Below are 24,690 nucleotides of genomic sequence, written 5' to 3'. Positions count from 1 at the left end.
TTACATAGTGATTATGCCTTCTGAAGGAATGAAGTGGCTGAGCTGCTATCAAGAATATGCAATTTTTCATTAAAAATGACCTCCTATATCAGAGGACTCATAGGCTGCAAAGGTGATGGGGATGATCCTGGTGTTTACAACCCTTATTTACTAAATCTAGCTAAAATGATTATTAAGAACAGAATTATGTCTTCTTACATTGCTGCAAGAACATCTATAGATCTTCATAACTCTCTCTCTCTCTATATATATATGAGTATAATAATAGTATTAATAATTATTAATACTTATGCACACATTTGCCAATTCTTTAGTAGATCTCCTCCATGCTCCAGCAACACTTTTATAGATTCAAAACATGTTTGTTTTAACCAGAGATTTTATGTTATATTGAAAAAGATATTGATTTTCATATTTGGTTTATGAATTCAGTTTTTGTCTACTCTAGAGTTGAATATTCATACTAACCTCATCATTTGTAAATGTAGTACACCAGGTTATTGACATTTTGAAATCCAATATTTTAAGAGGAGTTTTCCAATAGCTGTCAGAACTGGTTTCTGTTTGGTCAGTTAAAATATTTCGTTAGTGCACTCCTGGTTGAGATCTTTATCATAATTGGTTGTGTGCTTTAAAATCAGTAATGTGGTTCTGTTGATCTTCCTGAGTGTCTGTCAAAAACTTCAATTAAACTCTAGCACCCAAACATTTACTTACTGGCTGTTGAAACATATTTTCTTTGTTTTTGTTTTTTTCAGTAACAGAGTTGAAGTGTTATGCAAACACAAAACAAATTGTAACAATTAGTCTTAGATCTACTCAAAGAAGACAATGATAGCCGAGAAAATCTACCAGATGGTTCTTTTTAATAAATACATTAATGTCTTTTTTATTTTTCTCCAATTTTGTTGACTAACATGATAACAGAAACTTTCAGACCATCAAACCAGTTTTCACAATCTGCCATTAAGTTTGCATTTCACAGAAATAGTTCTGACAAGCACTAATAGATGAATGTTGGTGCAATAATGAAACAGTATAAGGCATATTTACACCATCCTTACATACAGAACACTGTACACACAAAAAAATCACAGATCTGCAAATTCAATCCCCAAGACATTTTATGCTTATAGGCTTGGCATTAAACAAATATTTACCCAAGCAACAGACAAATCTCTTGTTCTTGTGTGATTTATTTGTAACATTGTGCTCATGCAAAATAGATATTTGCTTTATTGCATTAACATTGAAAGAGTATTGGGATTTGGTTCTGTAACCAGTTCTATCAAATTTAAAACCCTGTTTCTCTCCATCCATAGCAAGGTTGAGTAACTTTTACTGATGACATAAAGTGAGCAGTGATCTGATGATTGGGTTTTTTATTTGATGAGTTACAAAATGACAATGAATCCCAGATGATTATAGTATGAAAACCAACTTTCTTGATCATGCACATTTTATTTTACTAATATAAAATGGTTTAGACCAGATTCATCTTGTATTTGTTTAATTTCTTTTAAAGAAACCGTGTACTATCCAACATCCACTGTTCACAGAAAGAAATAAGCAGCAGGAATCACTCTGACTGCAGAGTGGACCATAAGGAGGACAGCAGTAGGATAGTGGCAACTTTAATAAACATCAAATGCACCAGAGATACTTAATGAGGGAGGCAATTAACTATAACCCATATTTTTGTAAGAGTTCAGACTGCCATGGCCGTTTGCGCTCTGGAAAGTAATCTGGAATATGGATATTTTTAAAATCTTGAATACATTTTTTCATTTCTTCTTCAACACTCAGCTTCTCACATACCTTCTTTTTAGAAAGATTTGTTTCTCTAGACTTGCTAATGAGAGTTTGAAAGAGTTCACTGTTCCTGCGTTTGTCTGGAGGTGGCATCCACTGCACTGGGGCCTTCTTTGATGGACGATCCAAAGTTAGAGTATTTGGCTGGTGTGCTGTTGACTGTTGGGTGCTAGCAGCATTTTCTTGAGGAGTGCTAGCCTCTGAATGGCTGTCACAACTAGAGGTGGACAACTCATTGCAGGAAGTCCCACTTTCGCTTCCTTTGTCTGTGACTTTGTCATGCTTCCTTTCTTCGTGTTCTTGTTTGGGAGACACTGTTCTCTGAGGTGGTCCTAAAAATAGCAAAAAAAAAAAAATTATAAACATTAACTAGACAGAAAATTAGGCTCTGTTTTTACAGTTTTTAACACTATTTTGTGACACACTTTTGTAAACTACAGATCAGATTCTCAGCTGGCATAGGATGGTGTGGCTTCATTTTATTTACTAGCACTATGCCATTTTATCACAACTGAGAGTCTGGACCTACCTTTCTGTTCAATATGAAGTTAACACAATAGTCTCCCTACTGAAATATATTTCCATGTCAAGAATAAATTCATCTCTTGGATTCTTCTGCAGGCAATGAAATGTGCATAATGTTGACAGATTATCTGCACCAGAAATCCCTCCAGGCATGTTTAAATGAGCTATTTTGCCATTATACTCCAAGTAGCTTATTATGGAAAACTAGATTGTTGGAGTATTAGGAAAATAATGCCATACAATTTGCAAAACTTGTCCTTTGCTTAAGTAAAAAAGGTCCTAGGGTTCTGGTTATGTTTTAGGAAACTCTGGGTTATTATGTTCTAACAAATATCCACTAGTTCTGTGTTCTGTAGATGTCACCATTGCACTGAAGCACCTGACTCAAAGCAATACTCTCATATATGCTACTAATGGAGAGTCTCGGGACCTGATTCTTATCACATACTTGTTTAGTATTAGTGTCTGTGATGTCTACCACATCTACATAATCTCCCTTGGGTTGTTTACCAGAGAGGCAGAAGGGCAGTTTTGTAGGTCACAAGACTTCATAGTAGACTTGGGTGAACATATTTTTTGCATGGATATTTGCTCAGATAAAAAAAAAAAGGAATGTGCTTTGCCTGTGTTCATGCCCCCCTTCTTTGTTTGCTTTCCATGTAGATTCTATCAAACAAAGGTACTGACAGAAATGATTGATAAAACTATCCACAATATTACAAAATATTCATGGAAAGTGAACATTGGATTCCTAAATGTAATTACTTGTACTGAAAACCTGATTCGAAGAGCTATGCTCATCCAGACTGGAAACAGAAACAATCCCTTGGGTCCTATATGTTCAACCATAGCTAACCAATGCAGCTCAAATATGGAATTTCAGATAATGAATATGTCAATGAATTATCCACAATCTATAGACCAAGAATTATTAGCGGAAAATATTCTCTAAATAAGTCTGAAAAAACAGCTGCTCATGGAAAATTCGCAAACAGAAAAAGCTAAACTATCTGAACAGGTTATGAAAAATTCTCTCAAGCTCTGTTTCCTACAATAAAAAAATGTCAAGTTGGGAACGCTAGAAGAATTGTGATATTACCACTTATTCATATTTTACTTTGAAGGACAGATATTTGTTTCTTTTAAACATTCATAGATCAGACTCAAAATTAGGGTGAGCATATTCAAATCCAAATTATTTGGCTGCTTCCTCTGCAGATGCACTGGAGAAGAAAGGAGTTGGCTTGGAGAGTCTCTCTGTTTAGTGTACACCCTCTCTGAGCTTCTATAATTCAGCCTATTACATTTATTTCAAATGTTGCTTTTACTGTGTGTACAGTAGTGAAACTGGTAATGATCTTTCTTCTCCACTCACAGTTTTTTTATTCATACAGTATGTCTCAGTTTTTTTTCTGTTTGTTTATAAGTAGATTTGCTTTTACAGGAGATTGTTATACTGCAGAGTTCTCATAAAAGTTGCAAGCATATGCACAGATCGTTAAGACACTTCAGGTTTTCTATTTTGATGAACTATTAAAAGGGTGTTAGGAGCAGAAGAATCTTATTTCCTCCACAGTACAGAAGTTACAGCTGAATATGACACATATGGATAAATATAGAGATGGAAATAAATATCATGATAATTTGAAAATAAAAAAAAATATTCAACACATCACTTGTGTCCAATATACAGTAATGGAAAACCTATCAGGAAACAAATAATTCTGTTAAATACACAGATTAGATAAAGTGTTAGCTAATAGAGCAGGTCAGGCAATAATGATTTTTCTAGCACTTTTTTTTTGACAAAAAATGAAACACTTCTAATAAATACTTGCCATTTTTGTCAAACAATAAAAACAAATATCAGTGTGATTTTTTTTCAGTTTTAAACAAAAAACTGGAAGAAAGTTGAGTTTTGATTTTTTCAATGATAACTTGAACATTTTCAATTTAAATGTTTTTGTGGAAAATTGTTTTATCAAAAAGCCATTTTTCATCCAAAAAAAAAAAAAGTTTTGACAACATCTGAGGATCTGCTCCCAAAAGTTCATCAATTTTTTTTAAAAATTTATGTGCAAAAAGTGTTAGGGTGAAAACCTGGCCCCATTGAAGTCAATGGCAAAATACCAGTTGACTTGAATGGGGCCAGGGTTTCATCCTGATCTTTCTATAGTGAAAACATTATATGACCCTAAATCTCATTTATATTAAGACTTCTATACACTATTCTGAGAGGAAAGGGACCTTAAAGTGGGTAGGAATGTGATTAGGGCCCTTTTACTCTGTCAGGGCAATGTAAAGGAGCCTTAGCTTAAAGGAAAATCAGGACTATAATCATTTGCCTTCCAGTAACTCAAAAATGTGAAACAGATTTTGCATTTTTTTAAATCATCTTTGGGTGAAACCATGTTAAAAACATTCAACCCAAAAGGAAAATCTCCGAGAAAGTTTGAATATGTGAAAAGAGAGGGTTATAACAAAAGCCCTACTGTAACCTTAGTGTTTGCTATTAGTCAAAAGCTGTAATAGTAAAGTGCTTAAGGAATCATTATAGAGAAACTAAAGGAAATGGTGAGAATCATAAAAATATCATGAGGATTATGAAAATGGGCAAAGGCAAGATATGTCCCTTGATTTATTCCATTAGGTTTTATTATATTCAGATGATAAAAGGACAAAATGATTTTTCCATAATAATTCTAGTTCTGTACTCAGCGCAAGGGAGAGGGATCTCACTTGCCTAACATCAACAAAACATTTGGTAGTGGGCTGAGTACAGTCAGATCTTCTTATTATGTACAGAAGCATTCAGATGTTCAGGAATGTTTATTTGCTGCTTGAACACATGGACAGTTCAAAGCAAAGAGTGTGTATGTGATTGCACACTTGATGAAGCCTTTTATCTTAATCTCTTTACCTGCCTTTGTATGATAAAAAGACTCACAAATGTTGCTGCAGCGGGCACAATTCCTTCAGGGGAAATTACCCTTTAATAGTGTTAAGCTCAATGGTGTGTGAATGGTTATGTAGTATTTGAAGAGAATGAATCGATTTATCTTTAAGATTAGGACCACATGCCTGTGAGTGATAAGTGCTTTGTATCAAAAAAAGAATTAAAAGAAAACCTTGTGTCATATTTACTCCATCTGGTGTAAACCTGGAATCAAGACAGTCTTTACAATATCTTTTACCTAAACACCTTTTTGAAAAGGTAAGATGGCATGAGTGATGAGGACTCCTTGAGGAAAGCCATCTGGGTGGGGACTTTCATCCATTCATTTCTAATTACTGCTTCTTGATTTATACATAGTAATCCTGTCTAGATATATAAAGAGGGGGATTTATTTGGTATGAGATAGGTCAGACAATGGACACCACTATCCAATCTAATCTTTTCTTCAGGATATCACACATGCATATTTTTTTGGATGTATTGCTTTTCCAAGAGGGTTTTTTATTAGATATAGCATTACCTACAAGGGAAAACACTGAGTGAAACTGTTTTACTGGCAAGTCATCTTCTTCCAGGGAAATCAACTAGTCCAAAAACTGTCTAGTTTTGTCTTATTAGTAATAAATCTGTAATTTAAAAAAAAATATTATGCCTATTGTGAAAAATGCCATTTCCTGGCAAGTAGGTTACACAAGGCAACCATAAAAATGAGGGCAAACTGCAGCATTGCACATCCAACCAAACAGAAAGGAAATACATTGAAGATGATTTACTGGGGAGATGCAGACAGCCAGAACACTGACATGGTACCTCCTCCCAAAATGGTTTCCTACACACCCCAGAGGGTTGGGAGAAAGCTATGTTGGAAGATACAAGAAGAAAGGAAATGAGGGTGGGGAAAACGTAATATAGAAACATTGAAAGACAAGTCAGGAACAATCAGCATCCACCAATGCCTACTACAAGCACAAGAAGTGCATTGAATTCTGCATACTTGGAACCTAATTGACAACCCTAGTTTAGTTCTGTAAAGCAGTGTTTCTCAACCTGTGTATCACAACCCTAGGGGGCTCAGAAAAGGCAAGTGGGGGGGGTAAGGTCACGAGACATTAAACATTTTATTACAAACTAAGCAAAGAAAACCTTGCTCCCCTACTCCTTGCATGCCCTTACTCTTGAAAGTTAAGTATTGCATGTCTAATTCTCAAAACACCCAAACAAATACATTAGATAGGCTTATTGTCATCATAGATTCATATTTTATTCTTAGTTTTCTAGTAAACAGAAGGTGGTTGCAAAATTTTTGACTTCGAGAAAGAAGTTACCAACCTGAAAAAAGACAGAGGACAGCAGCATCTCTCCTCAGACCTTTAAGGGAAATTCTTTTCCCATATCAAATTTGATGATGATAAGCAGCAAAGAATCCTGTGGCACCTTATAGACTAACAGACGTTTTGCAGCATGAGCTTTCGTGGGTGAATACCCACTTCTTCGGGTATTCACCCACGAAAGCTCATGCTGCAAAACGTCTGTTAGTCTATAAGGTGCCACAGGATTCTTTGCTGCTTCTACAGAACCAGACTAACACGGCTACCCCTCTGATACTTGATGATGATAAGGTTAATCATGTATATGCAAGTAGAGCTGGTTGGGAATTTTCGATTAAATGTGTTTTCATCAGAGAATGCTGATCTGTCAAAATTGAAGTGTTCACAGAAAACATTTCTGGTTCCACAAAAAGTCCATCCAGAAAGTTTCTCTGGTCTAGGATAGAATAAGAAGACCCATGCCAGAATAGCTCTCGCTGAACTGGAGCAGTGACTTGAACCTGGATGTTCCATATCCCAAGTGAGCTCTATAACCACTATGCTATAAAGTCAGTCTCTCTTTCTCTGAACCAATCAATATTTCATTATTTATACAAAGTGAGATAGCTTCAATGAGAGAGATCAAGAGAAAGATATGGGAGGCCCAGATTCAAGTCCCTGCTCTGAATCACATCCCATGTGAATGCCCTAAACACAAGACTATTGGCTATTCTGGAATGGGTCTCTCTCTTGCTCGCACTCACACTCCTATTTTTTTGCCACAAATTTTTTTGAAAGGTCTTGTTTCCATTCTGCTTCGTAACAAAAACAAATTCCCAAACCTCAACAATTTCTGTGAAACAGAATTCTCATTTTCCAGCCAGCCCTACATGGAAGCAAGAATCACCACAGTTAAGGAGCTAATCACATTTACACCCCAAGTTACCTCTGATTTTAGTGGGAGCTTCCAGTTACTCAGCACATGTGAAAATCAATCCACTTACGAAGATGCTTAAATATGAATTTAAGACATCCATGTCTGAGAATCTTGGTCCTAATCATTTGTTTTAAGAAATCTTTATTCAGAACTTGTATTAAGTTTTTTCCTGCTTTATTGTCAAAGGTCCTATTATTGTAATTTGTTCTGACAATATAATCACCACTTTGCAGTACACAAAAATCAACACAGTTCTTATTGTCCCTTTTTTCCTATATTTTTTAAAATATAATTTCAAACAATTTTATTTGTTAATTTTTTCAGTTCCCATGCTATTTTCTCACATTTTTCTTTGTTAACTATTATTTTACAAGCCCTAGAAAAAATGCCTAATCTTCACCACTCGCTCTTCCATTTTTCATAATTTTCTTTCCTGCAAACATGTGTAACAAAATAATGTTAATGTGAATTTGCATCATATGTAAAAACATGTTAACAGAGACTTGGCAGAATACCAAGCATGAGCTCTGGTATTAGAAAATGGCTCACATTAGAGAAATCATGCCCTAGATAACACTGATCTTGGAAGTCTGTATATAGTGTTACATTGTACTAATGACAGTACTTTAGGCAATATGGAAAATGCAAAACAATGGGGAATGCACTCTTGAATCAAAATCCTGCTGTACATTTGGTTATTGAGAACTGATAGAGAATTAAATCAACTGGAAGAAATAGAGGCCACAGTGAATTATCTTCAGGATTCAAGAACTAGTAACAGGCCTATAATTCACAAAATACCCATCTTAGATTTGTGTAGTTCTGTACCCGTAACACAGGCCCCCTGGATATTGGCAATTTCTCAATCTGCAAGGATCCTGTCATAGGGTCAGAAATTTCTGCTGAGAGCTTTTAGTGTCTTACTAACTACTGAACGGGCACAGTCAAGTGCTGTGATTCTTTGGAACTTTCATGTCACGAGCCTGAAATACAATTCAAATTAATTATTTCAACACTGGTGGCACAATCCATCTCTTGTTTTATCATTAAGATCTTATACATAAAAAAAAAGAAACAGAGTATGAAACCAATGGGGCATTACATCCTAAAATACGTAAACATGTGCCAATAACAACATACTAACTATAGGACCAAATTGCTAGATTTGCTTTATAGATTATTCAGCATGCATCCACTTTGGGTAAACAATTTCTTTCTCTTGATTAATTTTGTAAAAAAAAAAAAAAAGACACACACCCCTAATTTTTATGATGTACATTTTAAATAAAAAAGCATTATGTTAAAATATGTAAAGTTACTGCCTTTAATGACAGAGAATAATGCAAGCAGAAAGGATGTATTGTACATACAGTCAGTGTGCAAATAGTATTCTATCTTCACATAAAAAAGCAAACGTGTTAAGTTCCAAAACATGTCAATCTAATGAATACACAACCCAAAAAGACTGAAGCCTGATTCACTATTGTGTTGCTCAGTTTTACACCTGTATAGCTCCTTTGAAATCAGTGGAGTTACACCGCACTAACCTGCAGTAACACAGTGACGAATCAGGCCTGAAATATTTAACAGAAAGACACACACATTTGCAGAAGAAGGGGAGAAGCTGAAAGATTTGCAGTAACATAGAATTAACAGAATGTAAGGAAAAGAGATTATGGATCACCTTTAAAAAGTCAATAGTCATTAAGTTACCCTACAGGGATACTGGAGATATCACAATATTTCCTTATATTTATATATACTTGTTACAGGCAAGCCAGGCACACAGGTCCAGTACAAGGCCTCTGCACCAAATAAATCCTACTCAAGTAATAAAAATAGATCCTAGATGGGACTTCTTATTATTTGTATTTACATAGTGCCTAGGATCCCTAGCCTTTGAACAAGACCCCATAGTGCTAGGGGCTATACAAACGGTCCCTACCCTAAAGAGTTTATAAACTAAGTATAAGACAGGAGACCATAGATGGATTCAGATTGATAGATGGAGGAGTACAAGGAAACAAGGAGACAATACTGGTCAGCATGGTATGCAGTGGCATCAGCACACCTGGGGCCAAACCGTTGTCAAGTTTTTTGCAGGCATCACAACAGAAACGGAGAGTTTGAAGGAGGATAATGAGGTACTTTTGCAGATGTTTACAAGGAACTCTTCCCACTTGTGAGGGGCAGCATGGGAGAAAGTACAAATGCGCTTACTGGAAAATCTAACAAATGTGCGCGGGAGGAGAAAGGTATCATGGGCCAATCAGAGGCAGGAGTTGACATCTCTATAGCGAATGAGAGATGATAGGTAGGGTGGGAATAGGCGATGAAAGACCTTGAAAGTGAAGACAAGTAGCTTGTGTTTGATGTGATAGAGAAGGGGGAGCCAGAGGAAGGATGTAAAGAGATGGGTAAAAATGATGGACTAGGTCAGAGAATGCAGTAGCATTCTGAACAGACATGAGTGGGGCATGTTACAGTAATCCAGATGTGAGTTGAGAGCCTCAACAAGAGTAGTAGCTATGTGAATGGACAGGAAAGGCTGTCTCTTAGATGTTATGCATAGAGAATCACCATGAATTAGATTAAAGCCTCAATGTGAGGCCCTAGACAGAGATCCAAGTCAAAGATGATGCCCAGGTAATGGCCCTGAGTGACAGGCAAGATGATGGTATTCTCCACAGTGATCAAGAATGGAAGTAGCATGGAGGGCTTTGGGGCGGGGAGAAGAGCTTTGTTTTAGTGATGTTGAATATGAGCTGATAGCTAGACATCCACAAGGAGATGTCAGAGAGAGGCTGAGATTTTAGTTTTGACCGAAGGAGACAGGCCTGGAGAGGTGAGGTAGATCTATGAGTCACCAGCATAGAGGTGGTAGTTGAATTTGTATTTGGGGATGAGATTACCTGGAGATAAGGTGTCAAGTGAGAAGAGAAGGGGATCAAGAAAATATCCCGAAATATCCAGAAAGGTGGACGGGGATGAGGAAGTTCCTTCAAAAGACATGCTGAAGGACTGATTAGAGAGGTAGAAGAACCAGGAGAGGACAGAATCATGGGAGACAAGGAAGGACAAGATTTTAATAAGAACGTGGTCAACTGCATCAAAGGTGTCTGATGGGTCATGGAGAATGAGGATAGAGCACTTGTTTTGAGCTTTAGCTAGGAAGAGGTCTTTGATGAGAATGGTGTCAGTACAGTGCAAGGGGCAGAAGCTGGACTGGAGAGGGTCTAAGATGGCACTGGAGGAGAAGACCACAGTAGCAATTGGAAACAATGTGTTCAATGAGCTTAGAAGATGAAAGGGAGGTGGGGTGACAGTTGGAGAGATAAGTGGCATCAAGGGTAGTTTTCTTTAAAACAGGAGAGACTAAAACATGCTTGTATTCTGAGGGAGTAGCAAGTTTTGCTCGGGGCCAGCAGGCCTAGTGGTCATGCTGCATCCAAACAGTCTCGCCAAACCTTGAGGTAACTCTTCTGGGCAGTCCAAGGGCATGGCTGCCAAGCTACAGTTTGTTCCCTCTCCCAGGTCCTCCAGGATCTCTCAGGAGGCAGGACCCAGGCTCTACCTCTCCACCGGGTCTCAGCTCAGGGCCCAACGGGAGAGAAGTGAGGGGTTGCTCAGTCCCTTCCGGCTGCCACTCCAGATCAGCCTCCCCTGGGTCATTTTCTACTTTCCCTAGTTCCCTTCAATTTGGGGTATGGCCCCCAGCCTTCTGCTTCCACAGTCTCAGTAGTTCAGGGCATCAGCTTAGGAGAGGAGGTTTGCTTCCTAGCTTACCCTCAGAGTCCAGGTCTCCTTCCTCTTAGCCAAGGGGGAAGAAGGATCCCCGTCAAGCCTTATTCATAGTCCCAGTCCTTCTCTTCTAGATTGCTCTGCCTCAGCGGCTGCAGTCTGTCTGCCTTCTTGTAGCCAGGCTCTTCTCCACGTTCCCGCCATGTCGTACTACCAGAGCTCCCTTTTAAGCATATCCTTCATGGGGATCATGCCCAGCAGCTTCTTCGCCCAATACCGTTCTATCACTCTTTTTACCTGACTGTAGGGTCTGTAAACCCCATCACAGAAGGGAAAGAGCTGGGAGTGGGGGGCAGGGACAAAGAGAGAGAGATTAAAGAGAAGAGTATGGTAGGGGATGAGAATAGGTGCTAGGGCAATCAAGAGATGGGATGGGATGCTGTCATTGGGTAAGTGGAGGGGTTACGGGACAGCAGATGAAAAACTTCTACATCTGTGACAGAGGAAGAAAAGGAAGGGACTTAAGTGGTGAATTCTGCTTTTTATTTATAATTTTTTATTAATTTTTCCAAATACAACAAATTTACCAAAATACCAGATCCCTTATACTACACAAAGTAAATAAAGGTTAGGATAAGGGAGGGGAGGAGAAGCAACATAGCTATCTTCAGGGTCTATGTTAATAATAAACCTTTAAAAAGTCAGCCCAAATTGCTTTGAATTTTCTGCCAGTCATTCGTTAGCTGTGAGGTAAGCCATATCCCTGAGCCAGGCTTCAATATATAGTGAGGATCAACTTTTCCATTTTCACAGGATTAATTTTTTAGTGACCAAACCTGCATGTTGGAACCACACTGCCTTGTTACCAGGAAATACCCAGGTATTGGGAATATACCCAAGAATGAAACTTAAGGGGGAAGGCATCCAAATATCAAATTGGTCCTTTGACCCACTTAAGTGGTGCCTTCTGCACAGGGGTGAGTTTCACCCTCAAATATCACTGTCTAGAAACTATGGGTACATACTGATCCATTAATGGTCTACAGTCATGGGGCCAGATATTCTACTTTGCCAATTTAATTCTCAAGGAGCCAGAATTCATTATTCTCCTATTTTAAAACTTTTAATAATCCAATCAGGGAGCAGAGGCAATACATGTGATTTAGTTGTCCAATGATACACAACAAAAAGTCAAAGTTGAATAATTTGCACACAACTCAGTCTGAAAATATGTTAATCTAAACTATGTGGTGAACAGGGCCGGTGCAACCATTTAGGCAAACTAGGCGACCGCCGAGGGCGCCTAGTAGTTGGGGGCGCCTAAAAGCCCGCTCAGGTGAGGAGGTGGAGTGGAGGTGAGCTGGGGCAGGGGACGCGGGGAGGGCCGCCCGCAGTAACGGGGGGGGGGCACACACAGGGGAACCACTCCCCACCCCAGATCACCTCCACTCTGCCTCCTCCGCTGAGCACACAGCCCCCGCTTTAAGTCTCCTCCAATCGGCACCGCAAGCCTGGGAGGGAAGGAGAATTAGAGCGATGCCGGCATGCTCAGAGGAGGAGGCGGAGCCGAGGTGAGCTGGGGCGGGCTCCCCAGGCAGGGTTAGCTGCCGTGGGGGGGGTCTCCCCAGGTGGGGTTAGCTGCCATGGGGGGGGCTCCCCAGGTGGGGTTAGCTGCCACGGGGGGGGGCTTCCCGGGCAGGGTTAGCTTCCGTGGGGTGGGGAGTCTCCCCAGATGGGGTTAGCTGCTGCAGGGGGGGGGTCTCCACGGGCAGGGTTAGCTGCCGCAGAGGGGGAGTCTCCGCAGGCGGGGGCCTCCTCGGGCGGGATTAGCTGCCACGGGGGGGGGAGGGCTCCCTGGGCGGGTGGGGTGGCGGGATCCCCGGGTAGGGGGCTCGGTTAGCTGCCACAAGGGGCGGGGTTAGCGGGGGGGGCGCAAGGTGGAAGTTTCGCCTAGGGCGTGAAACTTCCTTGCTCTGGCCCTGGTGGTGAATACTTGAGACAAACAGAAATCAAGATTGTAGATATCTGTGAATAGTAAAAAGGGTTAAATTAATCTGATAATTTATTTGCAATGCATTACATGATCAGCTATAGTAAAAATTATTATAAGCCACGGTATTTTTGTTAAAACAAAACAGATTGTTTTCTGAAGCTAATAGCCATGTGTGACACTGTCAGGCCTGAAGGCTGCAAGAGGGTGTGAGAAGGCAGATATGTTATCCCTAGACTGTTAAAGGCCCTCTTCCCTATAAGCTGAGAAGGGATTATCTCAGGTCAGTTAGGAACACCTGGATCCAGTTAAAGGCTGCCTGAGACCTTTTAAAACCAGGAGGACGAGAGAGACAAGCTAGTGGCAGCAGGGAAATAAACTTCTTTAGCCTGAGTGCCTGCTAGGGGAAGGACAGCCAGCCCCAGCGAGGAGGCAGGGGAAGGTATCACCCTTTGTTTTTGTGTTTATAGGACTATTCCCCTTTTGTTTGGTGGATGATCACCCCGTAGGCCTACTCTGAGGCCTACCCAGGAAATATGGCTAAAGCAGCACAGAAGGGGGGAAGGACAAATGCTGCCACAGTAGAGTGGGGCTATTTACCCCACGCCCATCATTGCCAGAGGTGGAAGTGCTTGGTCTGGCGAGATGAAAGAAGTGCCTTGCCACACATGGTACAATTTGTATGAATTTATTTTTAATTCTTTCTGAAGAATCATTTTTAAAACCTAAAAGAATAATAAAAATTCTGGATGGGATTCTTGCAAACTGAATGTAAAGAACTACCAGATCAGAGTGGTAGTATTTTTAAAGAAAGTTGAATCTTTCACATATTCAAATGACCCCAGGTACTGGGGCTTTAAGAGAAACACCAAATATTGTGAAAGTCACAACAAACTGTGTGTTGACAATACTGAGATGAAGACCAATGGTATCTATATAATTTAGCTATACAAAAAGTAGGACTAAAGTAAACAAAGAATGATACAAGAAAGTAGAATGTGAAAATTGCAGAGAAGTGTTACATTTATTTATAAAATTTTGCATTAGCACTACAAACTGGGAAAACACCTAGCTCTGAGGACTATTTCAATTAGGCAAAGCGTGGCATAGAGTAGCTATTACTCTTTTCATTATAAGGTTCCACTAGTGTTGAACAACAATATTGAAGTATGGAAAAGAGGAAACAGCCCTGAAAAAAAGATCAGTTTGGAAACACAACAGATACTGTTTAAGAAAAACTTTTACATTAAAATCTCATATCTGCTAAATAAACTACAACAATTTTCTCTCACCATAGTTAACCTCCCTCCCAGTGAAAACAGATTTGCAGGCTATTGCTATAATTCTAATAGTTCCATCTGAATTTATCCAAAGGCACAGTCAGTAATTGTTTATACTACAGTTTCATTAAGTCAGAACTAATTTATTTTGTCTTATTTTCTTTCCCCGCTTGGACTGCCATAAAGGAGGATTGACCAGCAGGTGAAACAATTACTTGGGAATACTGTCACAGAGAAAAACACAATGCTGCAATAGCACCACTCAATGCATATTCGTAAGTAGCCATTTACATTGTATACAAGCTCATTCAGTACTATACTCACTTCACTAATTAGGATTTTCATTCCATTTCAACAGTGAGAGTTTTCCTAAGTTTTTGTTGTGCAATTAGATAAAACTCACAAAAGAATACAAAATATGAACAAAAACTATAGATAAGTTTGATTTGGTATTAAAACAGATGTTTCTTCTCTCCTGTAACAGTCATACACTTCGCAACATTTGCTATTTTGAAATCTCATAAGAACGGCCATATTGGGTCAGACTAAAGGTCCGTCCAGCCCAGTATCCTGTCTGCCAACAGTGGCCAATGCCAGATGTGCCAGAGGGAATGATCAAATGATCTCTCTCCTGCCATTCATCTCCATCCTCTGACAGAGGCTAGGGACACCATTCCTTACCCATCCTGGCTAATAGCCATTAATGGACTTAACCTCCAGGAATTTATCTAGTTCTCTTTTAAGCTTGTTATAGTCTTAGCCTTCACAACCTCCTCAGGCAAGGAATTCCACAGACTGACTGTGTGCTGTGTGAAGAAGAACTTCCTTTTATTTGTTTTAAACCTGCTGCCCATTAATTTCATTTGGTGGTCCCTAGTTCTTATAATATGGGAACAAGTAAATAACTTTTCTTTATTCACTTTCTTCACACCACTCATGATTTTATATACTTCTATCATATCTGAAAAGTCCTAGCCTCTTTAATCTCTCCTCATATGGGATCTGTTCCAAACCCCTAATAATTTTAGTTGCCCTTCTCTGAACCTTTTCTAATGCCAGTATATCTTTTTTGAGATGAGGAGACCACACCTATATGCAATATTCAAGATGTGAGTGTACCATGGATTTATATAAGGGCAATAAGATATTCTCCATCTTATTCTCTATCCCTTTTTTAATGATTCCTAACATCCTGTTTGCTTTTTTGACTGCCACTGCACACTGCGTGGACGTCTTCAGAGAACTATGCATGATGACGCCAAGATCTCCTTCCTGATTAGTTGTAGCTAAATTAGCCCTCATCATATTGTATATATAGTTGGGGTTATTTTTTCCAATGTGCATTACTTTACATTTATCTACATTAAATTTGTGGATCTCATCCATAATCTCATGCATAACCAAAGAAGTAGTGGTGTTTTTTTACAGTAACACAAGGAGGGCTTGTTTTAAATACCTTCCATTAACCTTACATCTAACTAAGAGCACACAAGCCAAAGTCTGCTCCTAGCCGCAGCAGGCAGTTTTCTGTTTTGATCAGCATTCAGAACTTTGCATTGTTGCCTGAGGAGGATGACTTTTTGAACTGTCAAGCCACACTCAACACCCTTACATAACAAAAGCAGTTGCTCCATGCATAATCAGGGCTATATTATGGGTGTAGAAGCTGCATCCCCACCAGCAGATGTGCGTAGGTACCAACAATGATACATAGCAATATTATGCAGAGTGCTGAGGTAGGTAGAAATGGATGGGTGGAATCCCTAGGTAGGGAGGTTGGGTGGATGCACTGAGGAATGGCCCCTACACTTTATTTTTGGAGGTCCAGTGTGTGTTCCCTCCAGTGACTATCCTTGGACCCACCTGCTGATATGAAAGAATGGGTGAAATCACAAACCTTAAGAATTTGTCTAGAAGCTCAGTCACTTAAACAAGCACCTGATTTCTGGCTGTACTCTACATAGTGATATGGAAAGGAGAGGGGATCCACGTGCCCTCTCTTGCTCAGCTTTGCCCAGCTGTTGAGAGGAACCCTGGCAGAATCGTTGCATCTGACTCCCCTCAACTTACAGTGATGTAGATCAGGAGTAACTCCACTGAACTTAATGGACTTATTAGCGTTGCCACCTCTGAGGCAGCCAGTCTGTGAATGGGGCAAGGTCCCGGGGCTGGGGAGAACTATTGGGAGGAGCTCAGATCTTTGAAAATTATTTAGATTTGGAGGGATTTAGGTGTGGTCTAGGGAGTCACTTCCCCATTAGCTGGTCTCTGTCCCAGTACACTGCACATATGCAGGGTGGGCTCGGGTGCTGGTCAGGAGGCCACGGCATGCTCCCAGCCATGACGTGTGCAGCTGGTAGTTAAGATCACTGTACATGCAGCTGCACAGATGCACAGCAAAAAATGCAGTACATTATTTCTGCTGACCGGCAACTGTTCTGGCACTAAAAAAATCAGCCAGGCTGCTCAAAAACTGGCCAGTAGATACCATGTAACAAAACTGTTTGTGGCTGACAAACTGAGAAAAGTAAGGATAGTCATAACAGAGGCTCCAGTTCTGTCAACTAGATGTAACAGGATTAATATATCAGAATCCTTGTTTCTAATAGTTCCCTTCCATTTGAGTTGGACTCTGCAGACATTATTTTAACAACCTCCTTTCATTTGGTTTTCTTTAGACTTAAAGTAAGTGTAGTGGCCTCCCCCTGAGCCTTATGGGGAGGGATGACACTTCTGCCCTCGGTGGAGCCGAACCAGCTACAGCACCCCCCACCCACTGGAAGCAGAGAGGCAAGACAGGAAGAAAAGGCGGGCCCTACAGCTCAGTTGTGAGAGAGTCAGGGAAGGGTGCAGACATCCCTTGCCCACTGCCAAGCTCTGCGCCAGAGACCGAGCTCCACAGTGCCAAGTACCAGAGGAGATGTCAGAACTGCCGACTGACCAATACCCAGAGCAGCTACTGGGACTGCCGCTGGCCATGTACACTGGGGAGATGGAGGAACCCCAGGAGACAAAGGTACACTCAGAAGGTAGTAGGAAATAGCTTAGGGACACCAGAAATTAGTCCAGTTGGATCCTTGCTGACCCAGTGATGGAACCTTCCGCCACTGCCAGAGACCCAGTGGAGTAGGGTGGGCCCAAGTTCCCGTACCCCCTGCTGTCACCTCCAACCCCTGGGTTGGCAGCCTACCCACCTTAGGCTGGATGGCTCGCATTTGCTTATTGCTCTGCCCTGCCCAGAGGGCAAGAACCCTTAGGCCTTGTCTACAGAGGTTTGTCAACAAAAGTCAGCTTTTGTGGACAAAGCAGTGGGGATGTACACGCTGCAATGCTCCTTTCGCCGACAAAACTCTCCTGCTTTGCTGACAAAATAAAACCACCTCAGCAAGAGGCATAGAGCTTTTTGCTGCAAAGTTACATTGACAAAGTGTCAGTGTAGACGCTGCGCTCCAGGAGATGCCCCACAGTGACCAGCCTCACCACTCTGCTCAGCAGTTAGAACTCCACTGCCCTACACCCAGGTACACAGGCTTCTGGCCCTCCCACTTTAAAGGCCCAGAAATTTTTTAAATTCCACTTCCTGTTTGCCCAGCGTGGACCGCTCACATCACATCTTCCCAGCTGATCTTGGTAACTCCACGTAGCAAATGCTTTCCCACTTAGACTCACAGACTTTAAGGTCAGAAGGGACCATTCTGATCATCTAGTCTGACCTCCTGAACAAAGTAGGCCACAGACTCTTACCCATCCACTTTATAACAAACCCCTAACCTATGTCTGAGTTATTGAAGTCTTCAGATTGTGGTTTGAAGACCTCAAGCTGCAGAGAATCCTCCAGCAAGTGACCCATGCCCCATGCTGCAGAGGAAGGCGAAAAACCTCCAAGGCCTCTGCCAATCTGCCCCGGAGGAAAATTCCTTCCCGACCCCAAATATGGCGATCAGTTAAACCCTGAGCATGTGGGCAAGACTCACCCGCCAGCACCCAGGAAAGAATTCTCTGCAGTAACTCAGATCCCATCCCATCTAACATCCCATCACAGACCACTGGGCATACTTACCTGCTGATAATCAAAGATCAATTGCCAAAATTAATTGCCAAAATTAGGCTATCCCATCATACCATCCCTTCCATAAACTTATCAAGCTTAGTCTTAAAGCCAGATATGTCTTTTGCCCCCACTACTCCCCTTGGAAGGCTGTTCCAGAACTTCACTCCTCTAACGGTTAGAAACCTTCGTCTAATTTCAAGTCTAAACTTCCTAGTGTCCAGTTTATACTCATTTGTTCTTGTGTCCACATTGGTACTAAGCTTAAATAATTCCTTTCCCTCCCTAATATTAATCCCTCTGATATATTTATAAAGAGCAAGCATATCCCCCCTCAACCTTCTTTTGGTTAGGCTAAACAAGCCCAGCTCTTTGAGTCTCCTTTCATAAGACATGTTTTCCATTCCTCGGATCATCCTAGTAGCCCATCTCTGAACCTGTTCCAGTTTGAATTCATCCTTCTTAAACATGGGAGACCAGAACTGCACACGGTATTCCAGATGAGGTCTCACCAGTGCCTTATATAATGGTACTAACACCTCCTTATCTTTGCTGGAAATACCTCGCTTGATGCATTAGCTTTTTTAACGGCCATATCACATTGGCGGCTCATAGTCATCCTGTGATCAACTAATGCTCCGAGGTCCTTCTCTTCCTCTGTTACTTCCAACTGATGTGTCCCCAATTTATAACTAAAATTCTTATTATTAATCCCTAAATGCATGACCTTGCACTTTTCACTATTAAATTTCATCCTATTACTATTAGTCCAGTTTACAAGGTCATCCAGATCTTCCTGTATGATATCCCGGTCCTTCTCTGTGTTAGCAATACCTCCCAGCTTTGTGTCATCCGCAAACTTTATTAGCACATTCCCACTTTTTGTGCCAAGGTCAGTAATAAAAAGGTTAAATAAGATTGGTCCCAAAACTGATCCCTGAAGAACTCCACTAGTAACCTCCTTCCAGCCTGACAGTTCACCTTTCAGTATGACCCATTGTTGTCTCCCCTTTAACCAGTTCCTTATCCACCTTTCAATTTTCATATTGATCCCCATCTTTTCCAATTTAACTAATAATTCCCCATGTGGAACCGTGTCAAATGCCTTACTGAAATCGAGGTAAATTAGATCTACTGCATTTCCTTTGTCTAAATAATCTGTTACCTTCTCAAAGAAGGAGGAGATCAGGTTGGTTTGGCAAGATCTACCTTTTGTAAAACCATGTTGTAATTTGTCCCAATTACCACTGACCTCAATGTCTTTAACTACTTTCTCCTTCAAAATTTTTTCCAAGACCTTACATACTACAGATGTCAAACTAACAGGCCTATAGTTACTTGGATCACTTTTTTTCCCTTTCTTAAAAATAGGAACTATGTTAGCAATTCTCCAGTCGTATGGTACAACCCCTGAGTTTACCGATTCATTAAAAATTATTGCTAATGGGCTTGCAATTTCATGTGCCAGTTCCTTTAATATTCTTGGATGAAGATTATCTAGGCCCTCCGATTTTGTCCCATTAAGCTGTTCGAGTTTGGCTTCTACCTCAGATGTGGTAATATCTACCTCCATATCCTCATTCCCATTTGTCATCCTTCCATTATCCCTAAGCTCCTCATTAGCCTTATTAAAGACTGAGGCAAAGTATTTATTTAGATATTGGGCCATGCCTAGGTTATCCTTAACCTCCATTCCATCCTCAGTGTTTAGCGGTCCCACTTCTTCTTTCTTTGTTTTCTTCTTATTTAAATGGCTATAGAACCTTTTACTATTGGTTTTAATTCCCTTTGCAAGGTCCAACTCTACATGGCTTTTAGCCTTTCTCACTTTATCCCTACATGTTCTGACCTCACTAAGGTAGCTTTCCTTGCTAATCCCGCCCATTTTCCACTCCTTGTAGGCTTTCTGCTTTTTCTTAATCACCTCTCTGAGATGCTTGCTCATCCAGCTTGGTCTACAACTCTTGCCTATGGTTTTTTTCCCCTTTCTTGGGATGCAGGCTTCTGCAGCTTTGACTTAAAGTAATTCCAGGCCTCCTCCGCCTTTAGATCCACAAGTTCTTCAGTCCAATCCACTTCCCTAACTAATTTCCTTAATTCTTTAAAGTTAGCCCTTTTGAAGTCAAAAACCCTAGTCCCAGATCTATTTCTGTTTATCCTTCCTTCTAGTTTGAACTGAATTAGCTCATGATCACTCGAACCAAGGTTGTCCCCTACAACCATTTCTTCTATGAGGTCCTCACTACTCACCAAAACCAAAATCCCCTCTTGTTGGTTCTTCAACTACTTGGTGAAGAAATCCATCAGCTATCACATCCAGAAAAATCTGAGCCCTATTATTGTTACTAGCACTTGTCCTCCAGTCTATATCTGGGAAGTTAAAGTCTCCCATGATCACACAATTCCCATTAGTGTTTACTTCATTACAAACATTAAAGAGGTCTCTATCCATATCCAAATCAGATCCCAGCGGTCTGTAGCACACCCCAAGCACTATCTCAGGGGAGGCTCTAGTAGCTTTCTTTCCCAGTGTGATTTTTGCCCAGACAGACTCTGTCCTATCCATTCCATCACTTCTTATTTCTTTACAGTTAACCTCATCATCGATATACAATGCTACTCCACCACCTTTGCCTTTATTTCTGTCTTTCCTAAACAGCACATAGCCTTCAATACCTGTACTCCAGTCATGACTACTATTCCACCATGTTTCTGTTATCCCTATAATATCCGGTTTCACTTCCTGCACCAGTAGCTCTAGTTCCTCCATTTTGTTACCTAGGCTCCTCGCATTAGTGTACAGACATCTTAATTTTTGCCGTTTGGCTTCACTGACATTCTTTACCCGGTTAGGCACAGACATTCTACCACCAGCATCACCTATTAGACTGGTATCTACACTACCCTTCCTCCTTATGTCAATTCTTCCCATGGCTGTATCCTCTCTTACTTTGTTTTCTTCCCTCTCAAGGTTAAATTCCGTCGTGGAGATTACCTGGACATCTCCCAACCATCCCCCCCAAATTCCTAGTTTAAAGCTCTCTTAATCAGTTGGGCGAGCCTCCATCCTAGAAGTCTATTTCTTACTCAGGTGAAGTCCATCCCGAGAGAACAGTCTTCTGTCCATAAATGCTTCCCAGTGGCCGTACATCCCAAAGGCCTCCTTATAGCACCACTGCCTGAGCCATCTGTTGATCACCATAATCTTGTCACTCCTTTGTTGCCCTTCTCTAGGAACCGGCAGAATCCCACTGAAGATCACCTGAGCCTCGATTTCCTTAAGCGTCTTCCCCAGTCTGGCATAGTGTCCCTTGGTACGTTCCAGCAAGAATCTAGCCGTATCATTCGTTCCCACATGAAGGACAATCAACGGATTCTTTCCCGCTCCCGTTAGGATCCTTTTCAGCCTCAGGGCCACATCCCGTATCTTAGCACCCGGCAGACAGCAACCCTTCTGTTCTCCGGATCAACTCTAGTTACAGGCCTGTCTATTCTTCTCAGTAAGGAGTCCCCAATCACGTAGACCTGCCTTTTCCTGGTGACAGTGTGATTCTCTGGTCTAACCCCTGCACCCTCTGGCTGCAAGTCCTCTCGATTCCTATTCACCCTTGCAGTCCTCCGCAACCCTTCCCGTATCCTCCTGGGGCTCATATTTGGTGTTGTCTCCATTGACTCTTCCCCTCTTCCTATAGGACTAGCTGCTCTTCTCTTCTTCCTTGCCCTCTCACCTTCAGCGACCACCTGCTGTGCCCCTTCTTTATTTTCCAACTCTGCAAACCTGTTCCTGAGTTCTATTTCTCCTTCACTGGCCCGTCTTTTCCTCTGCCTGGTTCTCTTAGTCACATGCTTCCACTTTCCTCACCCAGCAGTCTCTCCTCAGAATTGTTTGGTCCTGCTGCCATCTGCAAGTCTGAGCTTATCCCTTCAGCCTCCTCATGTCTTTGCTCCATCATCTGCTCGAACCCCCTTCTAAACTCGACCCGAGTTTCCACCTGCATCTTCAGTCCTCGGATCTTTTCTTCCATCAGCTCTATCAGGTGGCACTTCATGCAGACAAAACTCTTTTCAGGTACATGCCGCAGCTTCCACATCCAGTCATCCTCATTGTGTCTTTCACTGCTGCCTCTGTATCAGTCATAGCCTTCCCACCTAAAACCTGTTAGTCCGAGAAACACAAAACAAAACAAACCCCCAACAGGCACCAGAACACTGGCAGACCACCACCCACTCCCTTCACTATCCTGTCAGTTCCTCTGCCTAGGTCTCTTGGTCTCCCCTGCAACCTCCCCCTGGAAACTCCCTCTGAAACTCCCCTGTTTACAGCTCTGTTTGCTGGCTGCTGTGGAGAGAGGAGGCTGTGCAGTCCCAGCTCCACTCCAGCCATAGGAACTTGGATACCTATGGTCAGATTTCTTGTGGCATGTTGGATAAGAGCTATGAATGAAACACACATCAGGACCATGAGAAGATAAAGGAGCTGAGGCAGGCATACCAGAAGGCAAGGGAGTCAACTCATCGCTTTAATGCTGCCCTGAAGACCTGCTGCTTCTATAAGAAGCTGGATGCCATCCTCGGTAGAGACCCCATCTCCACCATCAAGAGTACCATGGACACCTCAGTGGGGCTGGAGACAGCGGACAGCAGACTCAACCCCAAGGATGAAGTCATGGATGAGGAGGTCGAGTTGGAGAATGATGTGATTTTTTTTTAATTGATGCTGCTCGGTTATATGAGGTAGAGCTGGCCTTTGGGTTTGTATATTCTAGAAATGGGTGAAAGGATAGAAATGTACTTGACTAGCTGTTTGCCTGTGCTTCACATTCTCCTATGCAGCTAAGCAGTATGATGGAACAGTGTGTTAATGCACAACGAGATTTCATGGGAATCCTCTAGAGAGATCTCTAGGCAACTCTCCGGAGGTACTCGCCAATCCTGTGCTGAAGGTTACTTGGCAGAGCTGGTTTGTTCCCTCCCCTGTTGTAGAAACTTTCTAGTGCCAATCGGCAATCACTTGTACAGGCAAGCAGCATAGGGACTGGATCTGAAGTCTCACACATACAGGAGATGCACTTTTGCATCCTTGCTTACCCTCAGGAGTGAGATATTGGCTTCAGTGACCCTGCCTGTGGAAAATGGTAGCAGAATTTACAATATCATTCCTAGTCGCCTGCAGTCACCCCCTTAAAAAAAACACCAAGACCCTTTGCCCCATCGTAAGCACTCTCCCATCCCCTGGAGTTGAACTCGCCATATTTAGGGATTTGCCAAGCTGTGTGCTTGCCAGGGGACAGTGAGAAATAGATTCATATTTTTAAAAGAGTGCATTTTATTATACTGATTTGATGCTGTGCATGCACTAACCATCATGCTTCTGTTTGTTTCTTTTGCTTCTGAAGATGTGACCTTCAGGGGAACCCCATACACACTGGCCAAGCACCTCCACCAGACAAGGAAGCAACCAAGAAAGAGCCAGAAAGACATGTTTCAAGAGGTGCTCCAATGATCAGAGGCCAAAGAACCCAGAAGGCAGGGCATGAACAAAGACTTTAAAAGCAAATTATAAAAGAAACAGGCAGGACAGAAAGGAGAGCCAGGACGGAGTTTTAATGGGCCAGGAGCAGAGGAGGGAGCAAACTGAGATGTTGACGTTCCTAATCACGCTGCAGGCAGAATTAATGTGTGCTCAGCCCCCTGCCTGCAGCCGATACAGAACTGCTTTCTATGCCCTCCCCAAACTCTTCCCACACGTTCCTTGCAACTTCCCGGCCTGTCCTGGTACCCTACTCGCTCCACCTCTCTGGACAGCTTTCAAAAAGATAGCTGGACTTACACACAGATATAAGAGCCTACCCTGCCCTTCATTGTTATCCTCCTTTCCCACCAAGCCTTTTGTGTGTTTTCTTAATTGGTATTTAATAAAAACATACTGCCTAAAAGATAACCAATCTTTATTGGTCTCCTTCACACGGTGGTTGCTGCTAGAATTAATACACAGTGGCAGTTTGATCATTTGTTGAGTACAAATCATGGTCAGGAAGCAATCATCAAAATGTTCATGCAACATGACAAGTTAACAAAGCATGACAAAATGCTG

General features: G+C 41.5%; 1 protein-coding gene across 5 annotated transcripts in view; it reads right to left on the bottom strand.

The window, feature by feature from the left end:
• Positions 1–903: 903 nt before the first annotated feature.
• KCTD8 (potassium channel tetramerization domain containing 8) overlaps positions 904–24,690 on the bottom strand; it is a 170,340-nt gene continuing 146,553 nt past the window's right edge. For 2 of the 5 annotated variants that reach the window (XM_045019262.1, XR_006579824.1), the window contains one exon: positions 2,075–2,144. Coding sequence is in view for 2 of the 5 variants with exons in the window: in XM_045019260.1 (XP_044875195.1) it covers positions 1,684–2,144 (461 nt within the window). In the remaining 3 variants the exon portion in view is untranslated. Of the gene's footprint in view, positions 2,145–24,690 lie in introns of all 5 variants that reach the window. The other 3 variants (XM_045019260.1, XM_045019261.1, XM_045019263.1) reach the window with 3 other exon arrangements.

Source organism: Mauremys mutica, chromosome 5, assembly GCF_020497125.1.
Source record: "Mauremys mutica isolate MM-2020 ecotype Southern chromosome 5, ASM2049712v1, whole genome shotgun sequence".
In the NCBI taxonomy this organism is placed as follows: domain Eukaryota; kingdom Metazoa; phylum Chordata; order Testudines; family Geoemydidae; genus Mauremys; species Mauremys mutica.
The sequence above is the reverse complement of the archived record's forward strand: the minus strand, read 5'-3'. Positions and strand labels throughout refer to the sequence as shown.